This window comes from Pagrus pagrus (assembly GCF_965226575.1).
Source record: "Pagrus pagrus genome assembly, chromosome: 11".
Classification (NCBI taxonomy): domain Eukaryota; kingdom Metazoa; phylum Chordata; class Actinopteri; order Spariformes; family Sparidae; genus Pagrus; species Pagrus pagrus.
The window spans coordinates 25847626-25875125 of record NC_140195.1 but is presented as its reverse complement, the minus strand read 5'-3'; the positions used below and the strand labels follow the sequence as shown (position 1 = coordinate 25875125).

Below are 27500 nucleotides of genomic sequence, written 5' to 3'. Positions count from 1 at the left end.
ACGTAGCAAATTCCACATTCAGTGAGGTCTTATATTGCCACAAATGTCGGCCTAAATTATAATGATTCTGTCAAACTAAAGATTTGTTTAGGAATACATATAGCAACCGTCAACGTTAAAAAAACTAATTTTACAGCAATAATGTGGGGATAAAGGGTTTCCCCAGTTAAGTGTCCAAACTTAACATCTGGAAAGATGGCTTCTGTTTTTAACATTACTGCCCTACAAAGGCAAATCGAAAAAAATACAAAAAACTGAAGTTGGCAAACATTTTTAAAGTTTACAGGTTGGATGGCAATAATTGATGAAAAGGTTGCAATGCCTTCATTGTCTGCCTTTTTAAGCTTTTGTTTCACTCCACCAAAAACATTATCACAGATCCTGTAATCCACTGTAAAATCTGACAAAGTGATCTTACTTTCAAAAAAAAATAAATGAGGGAACCAACTACCTTAAGATGTCCAAGTAAAGTAGACCAATAGTTTTAAGTTGTCCAAACTTTTTTTAGCTTAAAATAGATAGTTTCCAAATACAGGTAATGAAATCAGCAGGTCTAAATAAACGCAGGTTTAGCTTTAGCTTTAACTTGATATAACCACAGACATTTTAACTGTTTTGTTTTAGCTAACGTGTTGCTTTAGCTAACATATTGCTTTGGCCAACTTGCTTTAGCTAATGTGTTGCTTTAGGTAACATGTTGCTTTAGCTAATGTGTTGGCTGGCTGTGACAGGGTATTCTCCTCGAAGTCCTTGCAATACTCAACCTGAATGCAGTTAGTGTTTCAGCTACACCCTGTATATAAGTATATAAGAAGTTTCTATATGCTATTAGAGATTTTTATATGTTAAAACCAATGTCAAAAAGTCAGATTCAGGTCTTTCCTCAAATTTCATTCAACATATAGGCCTAATTACTGTAAAAACGCGTGTATGTGTGTGAGCATCACATGTTTTTGAAGTGCTTTTTTGCCTATGCAGGGCAGACGAGACCAAAATGCATTACAAAATAAAGTAGTGCATGTTCAAAACGTTAAGCCCTTCAGCCACTGTACACTTCCTCTGTCATATTTTTCTTACAGTGTATACAGGGAATCTGAGCCATGATTGTGTTGCTTTTGTTGTTTCTACCATGTGAACACAAGAGATTGTATTTTCTGAAAAAACAGCTTAAATGTGGATGCTGGCTTTCTGCAGGCCAGGGGTGATTCTATTTATCTGTATTAGATAAAAGCATGTAAGAGAACATACAGATCACATCAGTGGGCTATGACGTTCACTGGTCACAGTGGAGCACTGGTAAAGCATGCAGAGGCTTCATAAGGCATCAGATTACACAAACACAGCTCTGCATTTGTCATGTTACAATGGCAGGTTTACACCTTTCTCCATTCTGACAGGAAATACATTATAAAAACTAGAAAAAAAATACTGAAATACACAAGTGGACTTCATGACACCATGATATGAATAATTTTTGGATTTTTTTTTTAAGTGGAGCTCTCACTGTAAAAACGTGCGTATGTGTGTGAGCATCACATGTTTTTTAAGTGCTTTGCAGAACTTTTGTACAATCAGTTAACCTTTATTTTGAAAATTCACCTGCAATCTCTGTCTTTCTCTTTCTGTGTCTACATATAAGTGAGTTTGTTTTTGGTACCACAACCGTCACCTCTTCGCTTCCTCCAGTCAGATGTCAGTGGTCTCCAGCTTGCTGAACACGTCTACCTCCCCGTTGCTGCATGTCTTGCTGTTCATCTGCTTCCCGTTGGACAGGAAGTTTTGGTTTTGTTCAGAAGGCGAAGGAACGGGCGCCTCCAAGTTGATGGTGGCGCGGCTAGTTTCGGTGATGGAGGAGCTGTGGTAGTTGAAGTTGCTGTTGTTGATGGGTGTGTCTCCCCAGCCGGTTTTACCCCAGGCAGACTTCAACTGAGCCCACTTCCTCTGCAGCGCTGTCTGGGCCTGAACATCAACAATGATAGTCAACTTAAATACATTTCTTCTTATTCTTTTGGTTATTTTATATTTTTATATTTTTAAAACTTTAGTTTTGGACATTAGTCTAACTAGTTTTAGACTGATTTTACATGCCTGATCTTCTCTCATGATCATAGCTAATGATCTAAGTGGAGTCTCTGTTAGCTCTTAGCTATTTACAGTCTCTTTGAAAAATGAAGTATTATTTATTTAACGTACCTCAGAATTGCAGAAACAGAATATAATCGCCACCAGGAGTCCCTGCAATGTTATAGAACATACATTAAATATGAATACATGAACAGATGTCAGTGAGATAATCCTATAAATAAATAATAATAAAAAATATATAATAATAAAGTAATCAGATCATTGGTGTTAATATCGTTGATTCTGTACCGTGAAGTGGCTGAAGATATGAATAAAGAAATCATAGATGGCCCGGCTGATGCGTCCCTCTGGCCTCCAGGGGAAAAGGATGAATTGGACTCCCAGCAGAGGGATGAGGATGAGGGTGGCTCTCACCGCCTTCATGTAGGCCGTGCTCTCGGCGCAGTGGGTTTCTTTCAGCTTGGTGATCAGGACCCGGACGATGTTCAGGAGGAAGAAAAAGTTCACCTAGGAGAGGAAGTGAAAGTGAGTAGAGACAGGACACAGAGAGAGTGTTTATGTTTCTGATATACAGCATTTGACTTGACCAAACATGAAGGGAAGGCACATTTTTGCATAACATCTAAGGAACTACAACAATTGGCCAGATGGTGGCACTATAACTACACCTTCAGATAACCAGTTCAAGGAAGGTGGCCTCCTCTCTTCCTGTATATCTGCACAGCATTTAAATGGAGAAAGCACAATCTTATTTTGAGTTCTGTTGTAAATATTTCCTGCCAATAGTCCAACCTCTTCAAGTGTGCTATATTTTCACTACATTTTGTCTAACAGCCAACAGCCCGACAATAGACAACTCATAACCTGCCACTCAAAGTCAGAATTGTGACTTGTAAACTCGGGTCAAATACATCAGCTAGATGCCTGATGTCACACAACAGTGGCAGCACCCATGGGGAGAGGGTACGATGTATTTGTAGCTGACAGTATTTTTATAAGGCTAGTATAGGAATACTTAGATATGTTTCCGTGCTGTCAAATAAAATGTATAATGGCGTCCTCCCTCCAGGAGGCTGCCCTGCTGACGGTTCAATTGTATGAACACTTGCCAAAGAGCAGTGATGCAATGTAACTGAGTAAATTTACTCATGTAATTTTGAGGTACTTGTGCTTTACTTGAGTATTTACATTTTCTGCTACTTTATATTTCCACTCCACAACAATTTGGAGGCAAACATTGTACTTTTACTCCACTACATATATTTGATAACTTTAGTTACTAGTTACTTTTTAGATTACATAAATTAAAATAATTTATTTTATCAGCGAAAACATCTCTGATAATCAGAAGAATATTGAACATCGTATTTGATAATCATCCAGGCAGGTAATCGGTCGACCCATAGCATACAGTATCAACATATATGTCAAAATATATGTATTATGTTCTTTTACTTGTACTTTTGATACTCAAGTACTATTTGTATGGGTGACTATCACTTTAACTAAAGTAATAACTTAACACAGTTGCGTTGTGCACCTGAAACGTTTGGAGGTCTGAAGCTGGACTTTGGCTGGAACGCAGCATCAGAAACTGACTGATAACTGGCAGTTGTGTGTTTGGATTGACTCTGTATTTGCATCTATTTCGCGGAGGTCATTTACATTTTGAGTTTCAGGTAAAAGAACTCTACCAGTCTGTATTTGCTGCCACTAAGTGTCTGCAAAGAAGTTTTAGTGGTCAACTTTGAAGGAGCAAGATAAAATCTGTGGTTGATTATTTCATAGTAGTATATAAAATATACTTTGATAAATTACTCACAATCAGTGCAGCTTGTACGGGCCCATGGATGATATACAGCAGGTGTGTCTCAGAGCTGACCCAACAGCTGAAACAAGCAAGAAAAAGTGACACCTTTCCGATGAGCTTTCACATGCACAGAGACATAAAAGGGCTTAATGAAAGCCTGAATCAATCATCGCTAGCACCAGACTCAGCAAAGGGCTCACACAAACACCAGTTGATGAGGCTTATCAATATCTTTCAGCTCCTCTCAGCCTGATCATGACCAAACAGTGATCCGAGAAGAAGGTGACATGAAGGTGAGCGAGGGAGAAACCCCGCTCTGTAGTGACGATACAGTCGACTGCATACTGCAACATTCATGGTCTTGATCTGGACTGAAAATAATTGTAGACATACAATATCTTACTTGTCGTTAAAGAAGAGCCCACGAGCCACAGCGTATGTGGCTGCAGGAATGATGGGAAAACCTTTGAAGTGAAAGAGAGACAATACTGTTTTAGCATTACAGTACTTTTAACTTTCAAGGAATAGACCGTGGTCACACGGCGGCCATTTTCACGTCATGCTCAGGGTGAGAAGCACGAATGCTGGGGCAATGTTATGCTGCTGTGTTCCACGTTACACGTCGATTAAATGTGGGTCTGACAAATTGTCCTCATTTTACCACTTTCAAATTAATATGCAACTGAAAGGATGATGGATAGTGAAAATCTGGAAGGACATCCGGTTATATTTAAAGATAAAAAAAAAAAAGATAAAATATATATTGATATTTTAGAATGAATTCACACCTTTTCTATCATATCTTGTAATACTATCAAACAGTGTTACAGTATAATGTTAGCTAGGAAGTGGTTGAATGCTAACGTTAGCTGTTAGCTGCCTAACAGATGCTAATGTGTTATCAAACATGTTGGGGGTTTTTTACGTGAAATACAGTCCAATGGCTGTCCAGATTTTCACTGTCCATTGTCTTTTCAGTTGCTGATCAATCAGGAAACAACAAAATGATCACGATTTGTCAAATTCACTGGGCTGTGTTTATCAGACTTGCAACCTGGAACACACCGGTACCACATTCAAGCTTCCCACCCTGAGCATGATGTCAGGAAAATGTCCGTGTGGTCAATAACATTTTGGGAAGCTTCCTTGCCGAGAGTCAGATGTGTCATGTTTCTGATTTGAGTGTGATTTCCAGTTTTATGTTGAAAGCCTCATCTGGTGTGTCATGTTTTACTTTCCACTTCCTGTCTTTGTCTTTTTCCTGCTTGTTTTCTGTGCTCACCTGTGTGTCATTTCCTTCTTTATCCCCTGTGTTTACATTTGAGTCATTTTTGCATTGAACCATAACAAGATGAAAAGATCAATAGATCTCTGTCTAGTCAAAATTCAGCTACAAACAGGAGACAGCTACTTAGCTTAGCATAAAGAGTAGAAACAGGGCTTCATATTGCTCATATGGACATGAGAGCGGTATCAATCTTCTCATCTAAGTCCAGGCAAGAAAACATATTAATGAATCTCCCAAAATGATACAATATTCCTTTAAATAAGTAACTTATGTAGCTTTCTCAACTGCACACGTAGTACATGGGCCATGCCCATTACAGGCAGGCTATACCGTACAGATATAAAAAGATGTAAGCTGTGAGAGACATAAAATAATCCATTACTAATACATAAGAGCTGGTTGGCTGCATTAGAGATGAAATGAAAGAACACTTATCTCAGCACGGGTACATCCAGGATTCAAGGGTACATTTTAACACTGAATTATGGTTGAAAATGGATTTTCTCAATGCAACAAAAGCATTGAAGTGTGAAGTATGGTGTAAAATTGCTCTCATATATTCAAGTGGACTTTGAAGTAAATAATCTTTTGCCACTTGGAAGACTTATCATTACTGTGCCTGTAGGGGCTAATGCAGTAACTCTGCACTCAGGAGTGGTACTCAGGAGGTATCCTGAGGTAATTCAAGTGCACTATGATACTTAAACGTTGTCTCTGTAGACATTGTATAAATTATTGGAAATCAGTGTAATTATAATCATGTATGTTGTTGATATGGACATGACCACAAGATAAAAGCAGCCTGCACTTAAAACAAAAGGAAATCGTTTTGGAGATGCCAGTAAAATACCAGATTCTCCTGACTCACCCCAGCCCAGGACGTAGTACCAGAAGAGCTGCTGTTCCCCGACAAAGACGGCCACTATGATGAGCGTATGGAGGTAGATGCCTTCACACAGCATCCAGAAGAAGTTGGAAGTAGACGTATATTGAACCAGCACAGCCAGGATCTTACAGCTCACCTGACAGACATAGAATAGTAAGAACCACCCACAGTTTGAGTAACGCACTAAGCTTTGGATTATAGAACTTAATGAGCACACCATTATGTTAAATGTGGGGTTTTGAGGTATCGTAGTGTAATGAGGTGAAATACAGATAAAGTCAGCGGCTCACTTGGTTGCTGGCATCGATGGCTGGGTTATTGGCCATATTGTGCGTGAGCCACATTATAGTAACAATGGAGTTGAAGATGAAGGAGAGAAACATGTTTTTGTGGAGGGAGATTCTCTGGCAACTCAGACTCCTGAAAGACAGATACAGACAGAGAGACCAAAGGGAAAGGTTGTTAGTTAAGGTTTCTTTAGATACAACACATTGGCATATTGGATATTCAAACATTTTTGACATAAGGTGTAATATGTAAGAATTGTAGCTTAAAAATCTATAAACTTAACTACAAGTATCAACAGAATGTAGGGAAATAGCAGTTTTGATATTAGGTCAAATATGTCTATGTATTGCATTGTAGATTATCTATTGAAGTTAGCATGCCAACCAGCTAGCCTCGGGCCTGAAAACCTCTTACTCCCTGCGCTAGCTGCACGGCTAACTGAACTAACAAGCACCATATTTCACAGACCATATTTTATTTTTTTATTACTCAGTGTCTTTTCAGTGTTTTCTTCTTAAAAGTCACTTATTGTATACATTTTTCTTAACTGATGGCATTTGTTGTTATTTTTAAAGTCTTGATTATTATTATTATTATTATATTTAAGCATAGTGTTATTCATTATATAACTACACTGACCACATCTGTGATTAGGTCATAAACATCAATTGTTTCCATATGTTGGTCTACAAATAAGAAGCTTCGAAACCATCACTCACACACTGACACTGAAATAGGACAAATAAAGCAAGATAAGTATGTGAAGGCTGCTGGACTGTTAAAGCAGATCAGACGTCAGAGACTCACTTGAAGTAGGAGAAGATGATCAGACAGATGATCAGGGACACAATGGACAGGCAGTGACCCACCATGGCCAGGTAGAAGAGACTGATGGCAAACTGGACGGACAAAAAAATGTATTTCATGATAACTATACATAAATTCACCTCCTGTGAAGGATGGTTATATTTTAGGTTTAAGAGAGAATCCAGGTGAAAGCAGGTACAGTGTTTGCATCTTTACACTTTACAGCATCAAAAGTACAGTCTCCTATCTGCGGCACGAAAGAAAGCAAAGGAAACATCTGTAAAGAATACGAGTCTTTTGGGAAAATTGAGAAATGAAAGTGTTTCCTGAATGGCCACGGATTTAGATGTTGGCCAAATGTCATGGCAGTTAAATGACATTTATGGAACAATGTCTAAGACTGTCTTTACCATGAGAGAAATATCTGTGAGCCTCGCCCTCCACCAGGTGGAACAAATCCTAAATGACTTGCGAGTCAGTACAGCCTGCACTTGTAACCATGAGGTGAATTAAAACCATTTATCCTCCATGAAAAAAACAGTGGGCAACAACAACAAAAAAGATTTGCCGTAAAGTTAGACTTAAATTAAAACTCCACAGAGTTATAATTATACAAGTAACATGTTGAGTTTGAATTCTATGAATTTAAACTCAATGTAGGATTGGGAGAAAAAAATGTGTTGAGTTTTCTTGTGAGGGTAATGAGGGTAATCTCTAAATTTGATCCTCTATATCCACAAAGAACAGACAAGGAATGTTACACACAAATCCAGTGCTAAGGACATAGGAACTCATCAAAAACTTCTTTAGGATCAAAGTTTAGCACATGACTTTAATTCAGACGCCCTGATTCACCTGTAGCTGGGTGGTGTCAGCGCATCTTTATGACATAAGATGTAATGAATACCATCCTCACACCACTGGGCCAATCAAAGTGCAATGTTCAGAACGTTGCTGCTACTAAAAGCATCTGATTCATAAGCATGGTGGAGCAGAGATCCAGCTTATGTGTTCAGACCACATGAGTCCGTGAGTCAGTTCACGTTGTTGTGCTCAACTCTCCAAGGATACGTGCAACTTCTGACTATCAGATATCAACATCTGTTATGAACGCTTCTGGTGTTGTATCCTGTAGTCGGCTCAGATTAAATTTCAACAATATCGAAAACATTAGTCATCACTCTAGGGAGTGCACTAAACCACACTTGAGGGTATTGTTCAAAGTCTCATGGTTACTATGCATCAGTCCACATGAAAGAGGACTGAGAGCCTCGATTTTTGGCTCTGATTTTCAAACAAATGAATCTAATTTGGCGCAAGAAGCCAAACTAAATGTGTTCCTAACTGTTGGTAACAAACATGGTGGAAGCTTTGAAACCCTCTCACAAACAGTACTTTCATGGCATTGTGTTTTACCTTGCGTTTGTCTTTGGTGTGGGCCTGACACTGAGTGTAGTTAGTCCAGACTCTGTTGCTCTCCGGGTGGTGGAACCACTGGCCATCAGAATTACACACCTTGGTAACCTTCTCTGTTGAAGACGTTTTCATTTCCATTACATTAACATGTTTTATGGTTTGATTTAGGTGATTTCAGATGAAATGATCACTGTTAATAAGGGGTAAAATAAACCTAAAAGTACAATTTACTCAAGTACTGTTCTTAAGTACAATTTCGAGGTACTTTACTTCAAAAAACAATACAACTTCATACTTCCTCTCCACTACATTATTTGATAAATTTAGCTACTAGTGACTTTGCACAGTCAGATTATTCAGTATTTATAGGCTATTAATTATGGTGTGACCAATCAGATGGTGTTGTGTGAGAGGATGTTGTATCAGAGCAAAAGCAGCACATTTTTAAATTAGCTTATTTTATTAGCAATCTGGCAGAAAAAAATCAGAAAATGCTGAATATCGGCCCCGATCATCTGCCAGGGATGATAAGCGGTCTACCTCTACTGTTAATACTAACTATAATTTGCATGTGTTTCTGCATTGGTGTAGCTTTTATTTGTTTTTACTTTTATTTATTGCAAATAAACCAACAAAAGGCAAAAAATGATGTGAACATTTGACTGGAGCAAGTTTAAAATGAAAAAAATAAAATAAAAAAAGTCCATATCAATACAAACAAAAAGAAAATATAAGACATGCATAATTAACAGCAGTCTGTGTGTGTGTGTGTATGTTAAAGCCTCACCAGCAGGGTCAAAGTCAGTAAAGTATCCAGGACACATCTGCATGACGGTCCCTGGAGCTGAATCCCCCCAGCACAGCCAGCCGTCCCACGTACGGTTACAGTACGATCCTACAGGGGGCAGTAAAATATTATACCATAGTGTTGCATTCATGTATTGTAATCAGGCAAAGAAATAATGTTTACATTACATTTTCGTACTTTTGAGAAAACACCAACCAAAACTGATGTCTACTGTAAGGTATAATCACTCAACACATACATTTATAGCAGCTGTGTAATAAGTTTGCCCTGTCGGTAGCTCACATGTCAACACAGAATCATGAAGGTACAGACATTTTAAAATTTTAATAAAGTCCCTGCATGGATGGATGAATCATATAAATTATCTATTCAACATAAGTGGCGTGTTGCACGTCTATAAACTATGTGTCTAACCTCAGCTGGCCCACACAAAGCGCGTTAACAATAGCAGGAAACCTGGTCGTACCAGGTTGCACAGTGGCATGCTGGGAAACGGAGCACAAAATAACATTTCAAAGGCAGTGAAGTACTGAGAGGGAGTAACAACCACTGGGAAAGCGACAAAGGGCAAGTTTCCTTTCTTTCAGACTCACTTCCTCTATCTCTCTCTCTTAGTGTGTGCACACACTGGAAACTGTGAGAAGGTCGGACAACCAGTATGCATACATCTAAGTCAGTTATTTTAAAATTGCATGTGCATATGTTTTATTCAATAAAGTGTATAATTTTTTTTATAAAAAATGTAGACATTTATGTTCTGGCTTGTGTGTGCTTATGTTCACATAGCATGAGAATATAAGGTGTTTATTAAAACTGTAAATACCCTGAACACTGTATTGTATCAAAGTAGCAATTTTAAATAAACATGTGTGAAATTATGAGTTCATAAGGTTACATTAAAATAATTAAGCTGCTTGTCTGCTATACAAAAGTTAGAGATGAAAATGAGCTGAAGTGCTTTAAATCAAATCAAATCAAATCAAATCAAATTTTATTTGTATAGCCCAAATTCACAAATCACAGTTTGCCTCAGAGGGCTTTACAATCTGTACAGAGACGACACCCTCTGTCCTTCGACCCTCGATTCGAGTGAGGAAAAACTTGCCCCAAAAAAAAAAAGCCCTTTTAACAGGGAAAAAAAATGCGGAAGAAACCTCAGGGAGAGCCACAGAGGAGGGATCCCTCTCCCAGGACGGACAGACGTGCAATAGATGTCGCATGTACAGAGTAGATCAACGAGATCACAATGTATTCAATTATAAGCGATGGTTGACAGGAGTGAAAGTACATAAAGATGTATTACAGCAATAATAATGAAATGCACATGGAAATGTGATTACTAGTGATAACAGTAGTAGTGATTAATGGTAAGGATAGTATGTAGTAATGCATTACAATAATAGTAGTGGAACGTATGTGACAGAGATGTGACTAATATTAGCGACAGTAGTGGTGGGTGTCAGGCACTAGCCTCAATTTACACAATGCTACAATAATGACTTCGAGTCATTTGCTTCAGCCTGCAGGAGGCTGAATCACTGAAATCCATCAGCAGTTTTTTATTTTCAGAGCAATTAGCTGATAAACTGAGACAGTTAATAACTTCAGAGCCCCCATGTGTAGGATTTGACAGTGTCTTACTTTGACAACTCCCAGTGGTCATATCCAAATAGAAACTATGGCACAAAACACCATATGCACTGGACCAATTTTAATGAGGAATGTCTTTCTTCAATCAACAACAAATGCCATCAGATTTTCAAAGATGCTATAGTCAATGCCCCCAGGACGAACGCCAGGCTTTGAAGCCATTGTTATAAAAGAAGCGTCTGTAAAACCGTGGATACTTTTTTTTTAACATCACAACCCCCGCAAAATGACTCACTAGCATTCAAACATTTGCTAATTAGCAGTACAGCTAAGGTGGATGGGAATGACATTAGTTTTGGTAATAAAGTATTCAAGTCAAGATATCAAAGTATAAAACAAACATGTCAACCTTATGGTGGCACTCGAGGTTATCAAATCAGGGGTTTACCATAGTCAGATGCATTCATCCTCTGGTGACTATGACTGTAGGCCATACAATTTAACGGTATCCAACAATTACTGACATATTTTAGTCTAGACCTAACTGGTGGACCCATCTACCTAAAGTTTTCTACACAGTGGTTCAAGGTTGACATAAAGCTTTAATGAGATTAATTGATTATTGTAGTAGGAAACATCTTATAGATGCAGTAAAACATTTATTAATTTATCTGAAAATGTTTTAAGAATTGTGTCATGGGGATAACTGGCTGAAAACATTTTTTCCTTCCCTTGTATTTACATCTCCATTGTGGATTCAAGCATGTAGTGATAAAATACAGTGTCAATAGTTAGATTTACTGGATAGACCGTTGGCGTAAGTCTTCCATTTTAGTCCAGTAATTTTAGTCCAGAATTAGGCTAAACCTAGGACAAATTGCAATAGTAGCAAACTCAACTGATTTTGTATCCTTAATATGTCTTTAGTGAGAGAAAAAAAGTCCCAAGGAATCCCATCACGGGAAATGTGTTTTTTTCAATGTTTTGTTACCCCTATGACACCTACTTGATTGCTGGCAGGATCACTGACGACACTGTCTTTCAGAGATTGTGGGACGTTTAAAGATACCATTTGATTCTAGACAACCTCAGGTTTCCAATGAGACCAACCATGTCATGTTAGCTCATTGGGAAGGGGGCTACATACCTAATGATTCAAAGTTAGACGATTTTTTGGGGAGGGAAATACGGCCATCACCGTTTTTCAAATGGTCCCTTGACCTTCCACCTCAATATATGTTAATGGAAATGGGTTACATGGATACATATAAGCCTCCCCTATACAGACATACCACATTTATGTTAAGCCCATGCAGTTTTGGGCAAGATATAGTGTTTTGCATACTGTACAAATATGTAATTTCCGCCTATTATAAAAACTGTGTATTTGCCCATTTCTGCACACTGGGAGTTCTTAAACAGGAATGTCATTGCATAAATTGGTATTTCTTGACAGCTGAGACTCTTGTGCATCCAATGAGCCCAGATGTAGGCTATTCATTTGTGATTTTAGTCCCCATAGTAGTGTAGTGGCAAAAAAAGCTGCTTTACTGGAAATTTCATGAACCCAAAAATGGTCATCAATATAAACTAATGATAGGAATGTTATCTATTACACTCACTCTCACCACCATCGGAAAAGCTGCAGAGGTATAGATGTGAGGTAACATTAACTCTCAAAAAATAAATAATCAGATGTAGCCTTTCCTTTTATTTTAAATTTACTATACACAGGAATTATATATTTTGTTTCATACAGTATTTTTTTTCAACCCTTTAACCTGGTCACTACAGTGGACAGGTATTAAAATATCATTTTCTATTATAAGAATAGGTTTTAATGGCAGTGATGCATATAGGCATCTACATGGGACACCAGAGAGCCTCCCCAACACTGCCACCCAACATAACAAGATCAAGATGGCTGACATCAATGTAAACCAGCCCAACAGCTTAGGAATATTTATCCATTTCTTCTAAAGTCGGAGACCCTTGCAGGTAAGAAATATATATATATATATATTTATACATCAAGTAACATCTAATAAGCACTATAGATGTGAACATTTCAAAGTATTGTTTAATTTAAGATTAAGCCAGTTAGCTATTAACCATGCTAGCTTAAATAATGTTGACAACTATGTGTACTGAACTGTGTCAGCATCACTCTTGACTTTAGTTAATGTTACATTAACCACTTAAACCCCATATGGGTAACCGGACTCAGGGCTGAATGCTAGTGTTGTTTCTGTTTTCTGTAATTGTGGGGAAAGCTTCCACTGACAATAGCTGATCGAAAAGCTCACAATGCGTTGTCGCATTGTGCTTGATGGTCTGCTATTGTAAGTGGAAGCTTTCCTCACAATACCAATGCTGGGGTTTATCAGTCATGCTAGTAGCCTAATATAGTTTTTAAATGTTGTTTTTGTTTTTAAATTGTCGTTAAATTGGTAATTAGCTATTAAATAGCTAGCTTAAAACCTCTTGAACCCCAGAGCCCCCGCCGGCAGGGGCACAGATGTGTAGCCTATTAACAAGGCTAAATCATTCTATGAGCATTATGCTAAATATTTATTTTTCATTCACACAGAGCACATGAAACAAACATTTGAGTGCACTTTTCTAGAGTTCTGGACCCTGATCTCTCCCAGTTCCATCATCTACTCATCCAGAAGAGGCTCAGTTCCTAACATGGATGTGTGAAGTTCAAGTAAGTGCTCAGCTGAAGTTAATGTCAACAACTACATCAAGGATATGTTTTATGTTTGTAGCTCTGACCTAATATTGGCATTCAAGTTAACAGGTATTACATACATTATTAATTTTGTACATTTATTTTATCCATTTCCAGGAAATGGAGGCAAATGAACAATGTGTCATTTGTAGACAAGGTGTTGATGGAGCAGGGTCATTAACCCAGATATCTGTAAGCACATCTTCTTCTTACATGCAGTTCTCGGATGTGACACAACATCTCGTCTTCATGGGGTCGGGAAGGGAGCCTCCTTAAAAAAATTCAAAGAGAGTGCCATATTTCGAGAGCAAGCCAACGTCTTCTTTACAGTTCATCTTCTTCTTGAATTCAATGAAGTTGTGATTGACTTTTTTTCTTGTCTTTGTGTGTGTAATCAGCTTGTGCGTTTTTATAGTGATATCTAAAAGTAAAATTATGAACCCCATTCACCACCATGTTAAAACAGGCATTTTTTGATATGAATATATATAGGTCGTTTTCAAAACTTTCCCATGATGGGATTCCTTGGGACTTTTTTTCCCTCACGAAGGACATAATGAGGATACAAAATCAGTTGAGTTTGCTACTATTGCAATTTGTCCTAGGTTTTTTCATATAATGACTGGACTATTTGGCGGCATTCCCGCTTTCTTTCCGCTATCTGCCAGTTACTGTTCTGAAAACACTACAGGAAACAACAACAACCACCGAGCTCCTACTTGCTAGAAATGGTAAGTTACGCTAACATTAACCTTGTTGGTACGAACATAAACAAGCTAGCAGCAGCCAGCTACCATTTCTTTTGTGGTGATTTAGCTGTTTTCACGCCAAGGCTCGCCTCCCCACGCAAAAAACATTCCCCCCGAAACTATTTTGTAGGGTTCATACCACCCAAGACGACTGGTTTAAAGAAAAATAAAAAGACAGAGCATTTTTTTCCCTTGCACCACAATAAGAGAGCACTGACACAGCACTGTGGAGACAGGAGTTTGGAGCCCAAAAAAAGCTAGCTAAGCACAATGACAATGAATTAGTTCTGAAAAGGATATCCTGTCATTCAATGTTTTACTGGTAATATTAGTGATAACAATAGCACGGGGAGCCATTTCATTACAACTATCAGCACTCAAACTTGTGATTCATGCGATTAACGTTCATCTGCCATCCGGTGGAGACAAAACATGTTTATACCATTGAGGATATGTGAGTCCCAGATGGACAGCTGTTATCAGCTGGACTGTGATTATAAAAATAATAGAACAATAGGTTCTGTCTTATCACCTTCTTCTGTAAGTGGTGGATCATGGATTATCTTCAGGTAGCACTCAAACTGAGCAGCCAGGATCTGTTGACGGGACATTCCCAGTACGGTGGATATGTCACTGAAATTCTCCTCTTGCTCCTCCGCCTTGTCGACAGCCAGCATGGACCCCACATCCTCAGACTGGGACACCTGGGTTAAAATTCAGATACTGTATATCAGAGTTTTTAGAATGCTGAATGTCTCCTCTTGACACAACCTTTGTGGTTCGACTCCAATATCACTTTAGATTACAAAGAAACAGGGATTTTATTACTATACGTAAATGACAAAAAACTTGGATATTTAAAGTTGTTATTGATAACATTAAACCACTAAATGTAGCATTACATCTCTCCACCCATCTTCCATTGCAATCACATTACAACACCGCTGTTGTTCAAATCATCTGCCCCCTCAAGTGGTTGCCAGACTGTGTCCTAGCTAGCGTTGCTAACACTGGCTAGCAAACGTTGCTTAGCTAGCTAATTTACAGTGGTATGCTGGGCGCATACTGTAGGACTCAGCCAATATTTTTTTGTTTTTTTTCCACAAACTGGCGACTTACAAGACTGTTGACGGAACACAGATACCACATGATACCTACAGGGTTACACTATTTTCTCACAAACCTTGTTAGAAACTGGAACCACTGTCAGAATTCTTACACAGAGATAAACAATACATTAATTTTGGAACCAACAAACATTTTTCAAATTACTGATTCATAATCATTACAATGTTTTTAAGGAAAATAGATATTTTTGTTTTGCATCTTCCTACAACTCCTTAAGATGTATTGCTTTTTTAAAAAAAGATTTGTCTAAATAAAAATGTTATCAGTCTGACCTTTAAGATAAAAATGCATGGCTAAAATGTAATGAAAAGGCAAAAAAGTACTGGAGTATAGAAAGAAGTTCTACGATGAATCTGCTCATGTTTCATTTACTCTGGCAGATGCGTCTGGTCCCACTCACATTTTGTGACGAGCCAATCACAGCCATTTATCTAAAATGGGGCGGGCTGATACTATGACCTTTTACAGTCTATGATTTGATACGGCGCTCTGTGAGCCAATGGGGTTTGAGCATGAGTAGCAGGGTTCTGTTGTAAGAAGAAGGTAGGTAAACTTTCACTTATTTCCTGTAGCAGTCTGCCAAAATCTGTTTCTGAACAAAGGTGAGGTGAGAAATAAGCAACCCAGTAGCTATTTTATGGTAGATTAGATATACAAGGCCTAATTTAAAGCTTGTCCTGACTTTCATAAGGCAGGGGCAGTACTGAACTGCCCATGTTTTGGTTAAACCGGTGACCATGTTAACTGGTGACTCTTGACAGAAGCTAGTTTGCTAATAGTTTCAGTGTTGAGTTGAAGTTGTTAGCAACACCACTTTGTAGTAACTTGTAGTAACTTTAGTAGTGGCTAGCTAGCATCCCTAAACTACGATACAGTGCAAGCTAACAAGCTTACATTTCTTCTGTGCTTTGAGCTGTGCTGTCATGTTATCCAGCTCGGGAGGCAACCGCCATTCCGACATAACGCCATTCCGACATTAGGCCCTAATTGTCGGAATGGCAACACTTAAACCTTTAATGAAACATCCCATCATTCCGACATTTTTTGCCTCCTAAGGTCGGAATGGTGGTATTTATTTCTTTTTTAAATGTCTTGCCATTCCGACACATCTTTTAAAAGGGTTAGGGTTAGGGTTAGGGTTATGGGTTGCGGATTATGGTTAAACTTTGTCGGAATGCCGGGATGTTCACATGTCGGAATAGTGGTATGTCGGAATGGTGACATGTCAGAATGGCGGTATGTCGGACTTTTGGGATGTCGGACTTTTGGGATGTCGGAATGCCAGCATGTAACCAAGAGCTCAGTGCATGCTCATGTTACATGTTCTGTTGCTCCGATAGGTTTTTAAGCTTATCAGCTGTGTCCAGAGGCATTTTGGTCTGCTTCCCTTGATAATGCCCCTTGGAAAATGAAAATGAATTAAGATGCCAGGCTTGAAAGAAGTATTTCTGGAAGTGAAAACCTACCCAGTGTGCACATTTAGGGTGACAAAAAGTAATTAGCTAATATTAACAGAGAATGACAAGGGGAGAAACACTCACCTCTGTGCCCAAAGCCAGTGCAACTATCAGTGAGAGTGTGAGGGTCCTCCACATGTTTCTGAGGGGGAGACAAGAACAAGACAATGCGATTATTAGACATTTGTACACCAGATCCCAAAATAGCTGTTATTTATTTTAAAACTGTGGATCTTATAATAAGCAATATATTCTATTCATGCAGTTTTATATAATACCACAGCTACACTAGCAGCTCTGTCAGACTGAACTTAAGCATAGTTGTTCTTTTAGCTTAATGCTAATATCAGCATGCTATATGAATATGTTTACCATGTTCACTGACTTTAACGTGTTGGCATGCTAAAATCAGCTAATTCAAGTCAAGTTATTATTATTTTTAGCCCAAAATCACAAATCACTATGCTCCAGGGAACTTAATATCTGTATCTGTATAATGTGCAAAACCCTCTGTCCACAGTCCCTTGATTTGAGTAACCAGCACTAAATACAAATAAAGCTAAGATTGATGAGGATGTCATTAATTAGTCAGGCAACCTTTGACCTGTAGGGGGCGCTACAGGAAAAGTCACAGGATTCACGCCAATCAATATATCAGTCTGGACCAAAAGTGCTTTTATCCCTGTCACTAACATCACATTCATTATTTAATTTCATTAATAAAAAAGTCATATATTCAAAATGGAGGACTAAGGCCTAATGTGTCTGAGAGGTCCACGGAAGAAAGTGTGCTGAAGAAATGTTTATTTACAGTAGGCTTATGTGTATTTTTTCATCTATTAGGACAGGAAGTTCATGCTCCACCAGTCATTCCTCTCACTGTCGCTCAGGGTCACTGAAACAGATGTGTGTTTATTATTATTTTAGGGCGGGTTAGGGGTAGGGGCAGCAAGTTCCCTTTAGTGTTTCCTCTTGAGTCAAATGAGCCAAACAAGGGTGAAATAAATACTCAGCATAAGGAGGTGTCAGAGAGGTGATGATGGCAGTGTCTCTGAAAAACAATACAAATGCGACAAAAAGTGTCTGTTTTGTGGGAAAACATAATGGCCTCTATTTATCCATGAAGGAGGGAATTAAATATGAAATAATATCTTTGTATGTGTTCTTTTATTTTGTTGTAAGTGCAGTAAAACTTAATAATTAATTAGTTAATTTGTTGTCACTCAAAATGGCGGATGCTCAGTTCAGGTGCAACCCAGTCTCACATCAAATGTGTGGACTAATAGGTGCACTGGAGTTATGCCTGACTTTGGAGCCTTTTTGACCTCTAAAATCTTGTTTTTAACTGAAAGAGCATCATCAAACAGGTACACAACATAACACAGATAACATAACAGCTCAGGTAACTACACGATGCAAAGACAATGATTCGAAACTTGCAAGCCACATGGTTTTTAGTGTAAGCACAGTCCATAGCAACCACAAAAGCAACAATAGGAAACACTGCATTTCAGCTGTTTTCTGGCAAAATCCTGGCAAAATCTTTGTAATAACAAATAAACTAATGATCATACACATTCAATGAATCAATATTATGAAAAAAACATACATTTCTCACTCAAATTATTATCAAAACACATTTTAAATTTGTATTTAAATATTGCATTTTCCTCTGAGAAAGAAAGAAATGTCTGTCTTTTTTCAAGTTTCTGTCTGGGAAGCAGATATTGTGAGTATCTTACAATTTTAGAGCCATTATTGTGAAACCACTACGTTTTGTGCTGTGGACCAACGCAGCTATTACACATTTTGATGTGAGATAGGGTTATCAGGTGTAAAAGAAATGCGGACATGTGCTGATTTTTGCTGCTGTGCGTTTTGTTTGACCGTGACAGAGATTACAGTCTGCACTGGGCTGAGAGGAGGCCAAAGGAGCCAATCAGCTTCAAGTGTAGTAAACCCAGTCTTCCTGAATTACAGGCAAATGACACACATTGATATTAATATTAAAGTTAACACATAAAAATGATGAATGGTTTTGAGTATTCCAGTGATTTTAAATTGTCAAATTGTTTGGTCTAGATAACTGTGAATGACATTTAAGTGGAATATTGGAAGTATTAGGGTTCAAGCTGAAGTGATTAAAGCTTAGATAGGCAGGAAGTCAAGTTAAAATTCAAGCCAAGAAGCTCCAGTAACACAAACATTTGGACAGTTCAGAGTACAGGAAAGAGAGATGAGAAAATACAGGAGAAAGAAATGTGGGAATGTTTTGCGTCAGAGTTTCAGGAACCAGGGCCGTGAATAGTATGAAAAAAACATTATTCATTCCTTCTTTGGAACTTCTTTTTTCTTTCTTCCTCTACTTGCTCACATAAAGCAGGAGATTCATAGCCTGTGCGTGTCGTGATTGTTGACGAGCATAACAGAGGGAAAAGGTAGCCCAGATTTAACTGAAACAGAACATTTTAATAAATGATGATTAGTGAGCAGTCAAAGCATAATTTCATGCATAATGTTTGGCGATTTTGTGTCATGTCTCATACCCAAAGGGAATGATGTGCAAAGGTTGTACAGAAATAAGCTCTTCTGACTCAACTACAAAAGTAATTATTAATACATTTGCAGCGAATAATGTGTCAGTGCTGAAGAATGTAATATTTATGTGTAGTTCACCATTCAGTAATTGTCTGCAGTGAGTCATGTTTTGAGGCCAGAAAGGAACAAGATGTTGCACAAATTACAGAGAAAATAGTTGTGATGCTTTTCTTCCACAAAACACAATCTGATGCTAATAGGTAACCAAAGCAGGTCTTATCAGCCAAAGCGTGATCTTTCTCAATCGTATTTGTGCCTAAACCTAACAAGACCTTAAAGGATAAGTACCGTTTTTTACAACCTGGACCTTATTTCTGGCAAAAGATATGGTCATTTACTCACCCAGATAACTTTGGTGTCATTCGGCGTCGTTCGGACGAAATTAGATCCAGTGTAGCGGCGATATATCCATATAATGGGAGTAACGGGGCATCGACACACAGCCTCTATATAACACATTATCTGCCACGAAACTAGTTCATTTCACCAATATTTTGTTACGATATGCTAGCGCTATTAGCCTCTGAGTCCGGGCTCGTCTATTGTCAACATCCGGGGTCTGTAGGCTGAGCTACTACCTCTGACCTGGAAGATGTCGTCTCTGAGCTGCGCGCGCACCCGCGACAGCGCGCCTTGTTTACCTGTAGCTGCTGCTGCTAGTTTGACCCCGGATGTTGATAACGGACGAGCCCGGACTCAGAGGCTAATAGCGCTAGCATATCGTAACAAAATATTGATGAAATTAACTAGTTTCGTGGCAGATAATGCGTTATATAGAGGCTGTGTGTCGCTGCCCCGTCTCTCCCATTATATGGATATATCGCCGCTACACTGGATCTAATTTCGTCCGAACGACGCCGAATGACACCAAAGTTATCTGGGTGAGTAAATGACCATATCTTTTGCCAGAAATAAGGTCCAGGTTGTAAAAAACGGTACTTATCCTTTAAGCACAGCGTGGTCACAAGATAAAATTGAAAACTCAACTTGTGTGTGTAAAGTTTCAAAATATCTATTGTTTGCGGAGACGTACATTGCCAACATTTATTCTGGCGATTGGGTTGAAACGCTACATTAATGGACCCATGGGAGTCACAGGTTGGTGGCCATGATGGTGGGGCGAACAAAGCCCAGGCCTGTCACATCAGAATCCAGGGTTCATGTCCAGTCTGTGGTCAGGTTTAGGCAACAAAGGCAAAAGTTTGTTGAAAAAAGTTTGTTTCCTAGTCATGAAATGTTACCTTTAGGAATCATTTTGGTTGAGGTTAGATTGGTTAGAAGGTAAGATTGTGATTTTGTTTGTATATTAATCAAAATCAGTTTTTTGAAATATTGACAAAATGTCATCTGTAGGTCACGTGTACATGGAGACAGATTTAAAACTCGGCCTGTGGAACTGGGTTGCACCATTATGCAGTATGTATTCGTAAATGTGTCCAAATCCCTGGTTGATTTTTCAGCCCAAGCTCATCAGAAAAACTACCATATAGGATATGGCATATGGAAGCAGCTCATTATGACCCATATTAAGGTTTCTTGTTAAGCAGCGACCCCTAGTGGCTCTGGTAATAATAACATCTGCAAAGGAGAAATTGAGGGGAAGTAGTATAATGAGCAAAAAGTCTGTATAGGGAGGAAGTTGGGGATGGATGATCAGGTGAAACAAGCACATGAATTTCAGTGAAAATGCTGTTCATGTCCAGTGGGAAACCAGAAGTCGAAGGTTACGTAACAGAAGCTACTTACGCCTAAACACTCATGGTGTTTTGGGAACTGCTGACAATCGACCTGTTCAGTTAGTTTGATACGAGGATGTGTTGTAATGTTTGCATTTCACGCAGCACAGTGACATCTTTTCCCTTGGACGGCAGTTTGAATTTCTGTAGGAGATGACGACGGTTCACAAACAGACATTCATTTATAATTACAATTCTATTCAATAAGAAAACCCAAACAATGAATGCCTCTCTTTCTATTATGTACACAGTCGCCTCTGACATGGTATTGTTCTCGATCAGGACATTGTAAACCCAAGGACACACACACTCACATTATAATATCTTGGCAGCGCTCGCTGTATGCCATTGTCACCAACAAACACTGCGGACTAGCTGTCTGTGAACTGTGGCCAAGTAGTTTGGTTTGTCTTTGTTTTCTGGTAACGATACAAACTGAAAGGCTGCCCCTCTTCTCACTTCCTCTGTCCTCGTCTTTTTGTCCTTTCTACAGGGTCATCACCGATAAATATTTGTGGAGGTGATCCACAGTATCAGGCATGAGGAAATACTGTGTAATTAAAAAAACAAGGACACTGACAACAGCAAGGAAGGTACAAAGACGCTCAAAAGAATTACAGCAAAATGAAAGCATGTCTTGGAAGCTGTAGGGTTATATTTGAGTTTTAAAGGTCAATAAGATAAAGCCTACTTCACACAGACTAAATGTATGTACATATATTTGTTAATGCTGACTTATATGGGTCTGTGTGCTCGATCGGTGTCCAAACTCCCTTTTCTTGTCCATGTTGAGATGCATGTCTGTGCTTTCATCACTCTCTGGATAAACTTCTTCCTTTGTGTTCAGACATTCCCCCCGTAGGGGCACACGAGGGAAAGAGGAGTTTAAATTCAGGTTAAACAAACACAGACAGTCAGACACAGACACCCACATCAACTCTGCCACTCATTCTTTCTTTCTCCACTCTCATGTTGTCTCTAGTTTTACTCTCATTGTTGTTCTTTCACGGTCCCTTTTTTGTCAGCCCGCCTCTGTCGTCTCTGTTTTTTCTCTCCTACACTGTCGTCTGTCAACATTTATCTCAGGCAGTCTGTCTCATGTGGAGTCTGTGTGTGTCCTTAACTCTGGACTTTCACTTTATTTCATGTTGTGTTGGTCAGTTTAACTCTGGACAGTGGTGAGATTATAGCCACGAAAATCACGCAGATGCCAATGGTCTCAATGAGGAACCTCATCAACATACACTTCTGACTTTCCAGACAAATCCTATTAACAAGTATTGTCTGTGTATGCAATGCCTGATATCTTATCCTCTGTGCCACAGAGCTCCATTGTTGTCCAAAAACTATTAAAAACACATCGGTGAGCCACATGGTGCACACATGGTGCACTGGGTGACATGTTCCTTCATTACAATGAACATTGTAAAACAACAGTGGCAAGATGATTTAGGAAATGATGTAGTCTTTTTCACAAGTTATAGGAGACATATTATGCTAATTTTCAGGTTCATAATATATTGTCGGTGACCCAGGCTCCTCTGATTGGTCAGTTCACACATGCCTGAGCCTTTTTTAATTTGCAAGACCTTTTACATGCACAGGAACCTATTTAAACACTGAGAGAAAGGAAAAAAACAAACAAAAAAAGACATAATTGGTCTCTTTAAGCATAGTACCAATCATTAAATAATCCAGAAGTAAAACATGAGTTATTGTTGGTGCCCATTAGCAGACAAATCTCCCGATAACTCAGTGTATTCCTTTAAAGGAGCCCTGATTTCTTCCTCCACGAGATGTTTAGACGGTCTGAGAGCAGTCATTGTCAAACTGGAATGCATGCTCTGCTTGTCTGGTAACAGCTGTAGAAACAACACGTAGCCACGAGTACACCATGTGTAGGAGACTTATACTCATAATATCACACAATCCCATTAGAATACATGAGAAAGTCAGAAGCTTTTGGCAGCTTTGATTATAAAAATATGAGAGTATCAGCCTTGAAAACCCTACAACAGACCCTGTAATGCCAGTCATCTGTGTGAAACAATCTACTGTCAAAGCTGCTGCCAGCTGCTGAAAGAGCTGCAGCAGTGTCTCTTGGCAACCAGCACTCATGGTAAGTGATGTTTCTGATGATTTGGTCTCTTGTGTGCAGAAATCACACTCACACAACATACACACAACAAACACAATGATGAGACAGTCCAATTAGTTGTGGACTCATAAACATATGGACCACAAATGCTGAAAACAGCGACCTTGTGCGACTTCACAAAGGTTTAAAGCAAAGAGGAGGGAGGTTTAATATGTTGTGCATAGTGTCTCAGCGCATCCTGACTGGCTTGATTGGATCAAAGAGGGTTACGCAGTCCAGAAACAAAGAATAAAGGCTTGTGTTGGAGCCTCAGGGTCCTTTACTTTATATCCAAAGGAGACAAAGCCCAACTGAGGAAATTAAACACACATCTCCTGAGCCAAAAGTTTGTGTGATCATTGGACCAGTCAGTGTGACTAAACTTTTATTTTCTGTTTCTTACAATTTCTTGATAAGTAATAGGTTGAAAATAAATAAGAATTTGCTTGTGCAATGTGTTCTTGTGAGTTAGAACATAAACATCCAGTAGATCTATTTGTGGGTATATCATGTGCATATATCCTGAGGCTTAGCTGAGAGAAGTGGGAGAGCAATATCCATAACTTATTAAATCTTTAAATATCACCACATCATTTACTATCATACTGCTGCTAATTTTTGTTCAACCCACTCAACCTGCTTCTCCCTTTAAATCAATGAGTGGACAAGGAATGGTCATTTTCCATTCAGACGCTGGATGTGGATGTGTAGGTGGGAAAAGCATTAATGATTTTAACAGCAGACTGTGCAGGGGTTAGAAATGTGAGAGTTAACACAGCATGTCAAAAACCCAGTTTTAGATTATTGAAACATTTTTAATCAAACTCAACTGTATCTGCTAAAAATATCTCATGTCATTTATGTTTGGTCAGAATCCACCAGAGTGGAAAGAATTTAATTTTTAGGGTGATTTCGACTATCGAACCTTTAATATATCTAATGTTTAAATCCTGATCCTAACTCTGTTAGAGTAAAGCTAGCACTCCACATCCTTAAACCTCACTGTGGGAGTCATACTGCTCTCATGGGGTCACTGGTCATCAGATGGAATGATGGGAAATCCAAATATTGATGTTTTGCAACACCAGATTTAGGTTTATTGGCCTTTGCAACCAGTGAAATGGACTGCAGATGCTGATGTGACGTAAAGCAGGCTTTCGTCCCGACCCTGGAGGTCATTGAGTTACCACTTGAGGGACAAAATGAGCAGAAGTAATTTTAAAAAAAAGCCTGTTATCAATTAATTGTGTGTTGCCTGGTACAATGGTGTTACCTTCCAGAAATCCAGACACATAAATATAACATATGCTTAAGGGAGAACAGAACAAAAGCCTGGAAAATTGTCACATAAAACAACAACCTGAATAGGAAACAGCTGACTGGAATTCTTCCACTGATGTCAACAACAAAACACAAGATATCATTTCATAATTCACTTGTGGTTTTTTTTTTTTTTTTTGAGGATAACCAAAACAAAGACAACTAAAAGGAACAATAACAGTGTGCTGCAGAAGCAAGTGCTTGCCAGAGATAAGATAAAATACCACAAACTCAACACAAGGGAAAACCAGAGGGAGCAAAAATACACAGTCAATTACAACAGAGCTGAGCAAGAAGAAGAAACAGTGGGCTTAACCGGTCTCTTTGAAACGACTCATGGTGATGCAGTGAAAGGACCACTTAATTATAACTTCCATGCAGTTATTGTGTTGTAAACAGCTATGGCTTTAAGGAAAAAAAGCTTTCAACCCTCTGCAGACTATTACAGAATCTGCTAATATTAATTCAAAGGACATGTCTTCAAATGTCTTGTTTGACTTGTTTTTAGTAAGATTGAAGCAGAAGGTTTAGGCCTTTATTTGCTAGAAAAATCTGTAAAATTGATGACTGATGGCATTATAGCTAAATTGATTTTTGAATATCTACTATTCTATCTAGTTAGCTCTTCAAACTACAATTTACTATACTATTCATGCATATTTCCAATAATTTACTTAAAGAAGCAATAAGCGGAAATGCATTATTTAAGACTGAAGGAATTAAAAAATCGCTACATGGAGAACGAGAGGTGTAATTTCATCTGGAGTATAGGATGACGTCACACACCCGCTCTCTGTGTTGATCTCCAGCCTCATGTTTACAAGCCGGTCCGGCCGCGCGTTCATGTGCGTTCATGTGCGTTCATGTGAAACTCCGCCTCATCCCTCCCTGTAAAACGCGACAGCCAGTGAGTAGTGACAGCGGCAGCGGCAGCATTTTCGAACTGCAATGGCAGACAGCGGAACAAAACCCTCCAATGAAGACGAGCAGGAGCAGACTAAAAAAAAAAACGGTCATTGGCAAAGAAATTGTCCGATAAAGAAAGGGATAAAACCAGAATTAACATTGGCCTGGCGTTTCCGAGGTGGAGGGAGCTACGAGAGCTAAAGGGGCTACAGTCGGACTCGGAGCTGGCTCTTCTTCTTCTTGACAGGCAAGTAACACCATAAAGTCAAATGTCTGTTTTATTGTCTGTGTTACAGTAACTTTACACACTTGCCGCTATATTGCATGAGTATGTAGCATGGGTTAATGTCCGGAGCTGGAGTTGTTACCAGCTCGGTCCTCAGCAATGGGTCAGGCGTTACGGTTGTGTTTGGTGAGTAGCCCGACAGGCAGCTAACATTTCAATTGGCATTGTAAAATTTTGCCTGGCGGACAACCTGGGGGGCTCACGGGCTGTCACACCAGGCTGAAACATCGGTCTCACTCACGGAGAAGAGTAGGAACGTTAGCATTAGCTCCCGGTGCTAGCACTAGCCAGGATCCGGCCATGGCTCTAGCCCAATCAGCCGATAGCAGTCAGCTGCGATCAGCAACTGGAGCAACTCACAGCTATGCAGTGCTTCTACCAGCTCTAACAACTTGATCACTGAACCTCCAATCCAGCTGGGGGTTTGCTAAAAAGTCGTTGCTAAGAAGGAAATATTGTCATTGTCATTTGTCATTGTCGAGCAGAGGCAGAGGGAGGTGTGGCTAATGGCACACTTTGTTTTGGTCTACAGGCAGTGCTCAACAGCAAACCTAGCGGTGAAATGATTTCGCTTTTTGCTCCTTTAAGTAAGAGTACCAATACAACAACATAAAAACACTTAGTATTTTATTATTATCAACAGAAAAATGGCCCTTGTGACAAATATACTCATATAAATGACATTAATATATTGTTAATGCTGATCCATCAACGTGTAAGCAGCATTTTATTGCTGTAGCTAGTTGAGGTGGAGCTAGTTTATATACTTACATATAGTGGGTTAGTTTAGTCCAGTGGTTTTGGTTAGGCCCCCTAAAAAGGTCACAAGATACATTTGAGGGGTATAAGATGATTAAAGAAGTAACTCGTAACTATATCTGTCAAATAAGTACAATGTTTCCCTGAGAAATAGTGGAGTAGTATATATAAAGTAGCACGAAATGGAAATAATCAAGTTAAGTACAAGCACCTTAAAGGGTAACCACATTTGGAAATTTACCTCATTCATGTATGAACACTAATGGGTCCCCTAACCCTAAATTGGCAATATATAACTGTCCACTTAGAAAATTCACACTCGAAACCAATAGAGGGGAGCATATCACTAGAGCAACTGCTAACCGCTGCTAGGCTAACTGTAGCTGCTGTCAGCAAGTTAGCTCAGTTAGCTGTGCAGCTAGCGGTCCAGACTGAGAGCAAGGACAACGTGAAGGACCCAGGAGTGCTGGGGCTAACTGGTTAGCATGCTAACTTCAGTGGATATCTCCACACCACAATAAACAGACACCATAACATCTAAGCTGTTATTCTTTCATATTCTTTTGGTAGTTTTAGTTAAATTTATGAACATTGCAACTAAACCTAAACCTTTAAACTTCTTTATGTAAAAAAGACATGTGATGCTCTTTCATCCCTCCTCTTCCACCAAGACCTCATCATGTCAGCCAACACAATCTGTGTATGAAGTTGT

The 27500-nt window shown here is 39.0% G+C and overlaps 1 protein-coding gene across 1 annotated transcript in view; it reads right to left on the bottom strand.

The window, feature by feature from the left end:
* Nucleotides 1-27500, bottom strand: part of calcrl2 (calcitonin receptor-like 2) — a 35098-nt gene that overhangs the window by 1382 nt on the left and 6216 nt on the right. The window contains exons 2-13 of the mRNA XM_084366244.1: nucleotides 17131-17188; nucleotides 14994-15165; nucleotides 9368-9475; nucleotides 8581-8693; nucleotides 7165-7256; nucleotides 6360-6489; nucleotides 6052-6205; nucleotides 4299-4359; nucleotides 3908-3974; nucleotides 2374-2592; nucleotides 2194-2235; nucleotides 1-1959 (exon numbers count right to left, since the gene is read on the bottom strand). The exon at nucleotides 1-1959 is cut by the window's left edge and continues 1382 nt beyond it. Coding sequence (XP_084222370.1) covers nucleotides 1687-1959; nucleotides 2194-2235; nucleotides 2374-2592; nucleotides 3908-3974; nucleotides 4299-4359; nucleotides 6052-6205; nucleotides 6360-6489; nucleotides 7165-7256; nucleotides 8581-8693; nucleotides 9368-9475; nucleotides 14994-15165; nucleotides 17131-17188 — 1489 coding nt within the window. The 3' untranslated portion in view covers nucleotides 1-1686. The remainder of the gene's footprint in view (nucleotides 1960-2193; nucleotides 2236-2373; nucleotides 2593-3907; nucleotides 3975-4298; nucleotides 4360-6051; nucleotides 6206-6359; nucleotides 6490-7164; nucleotides 7257-8580; nucleotides 8694-9367; nucleotides 9476-14993; nucleotides 15166-17130; nucleotides 17189-27500) is intronic.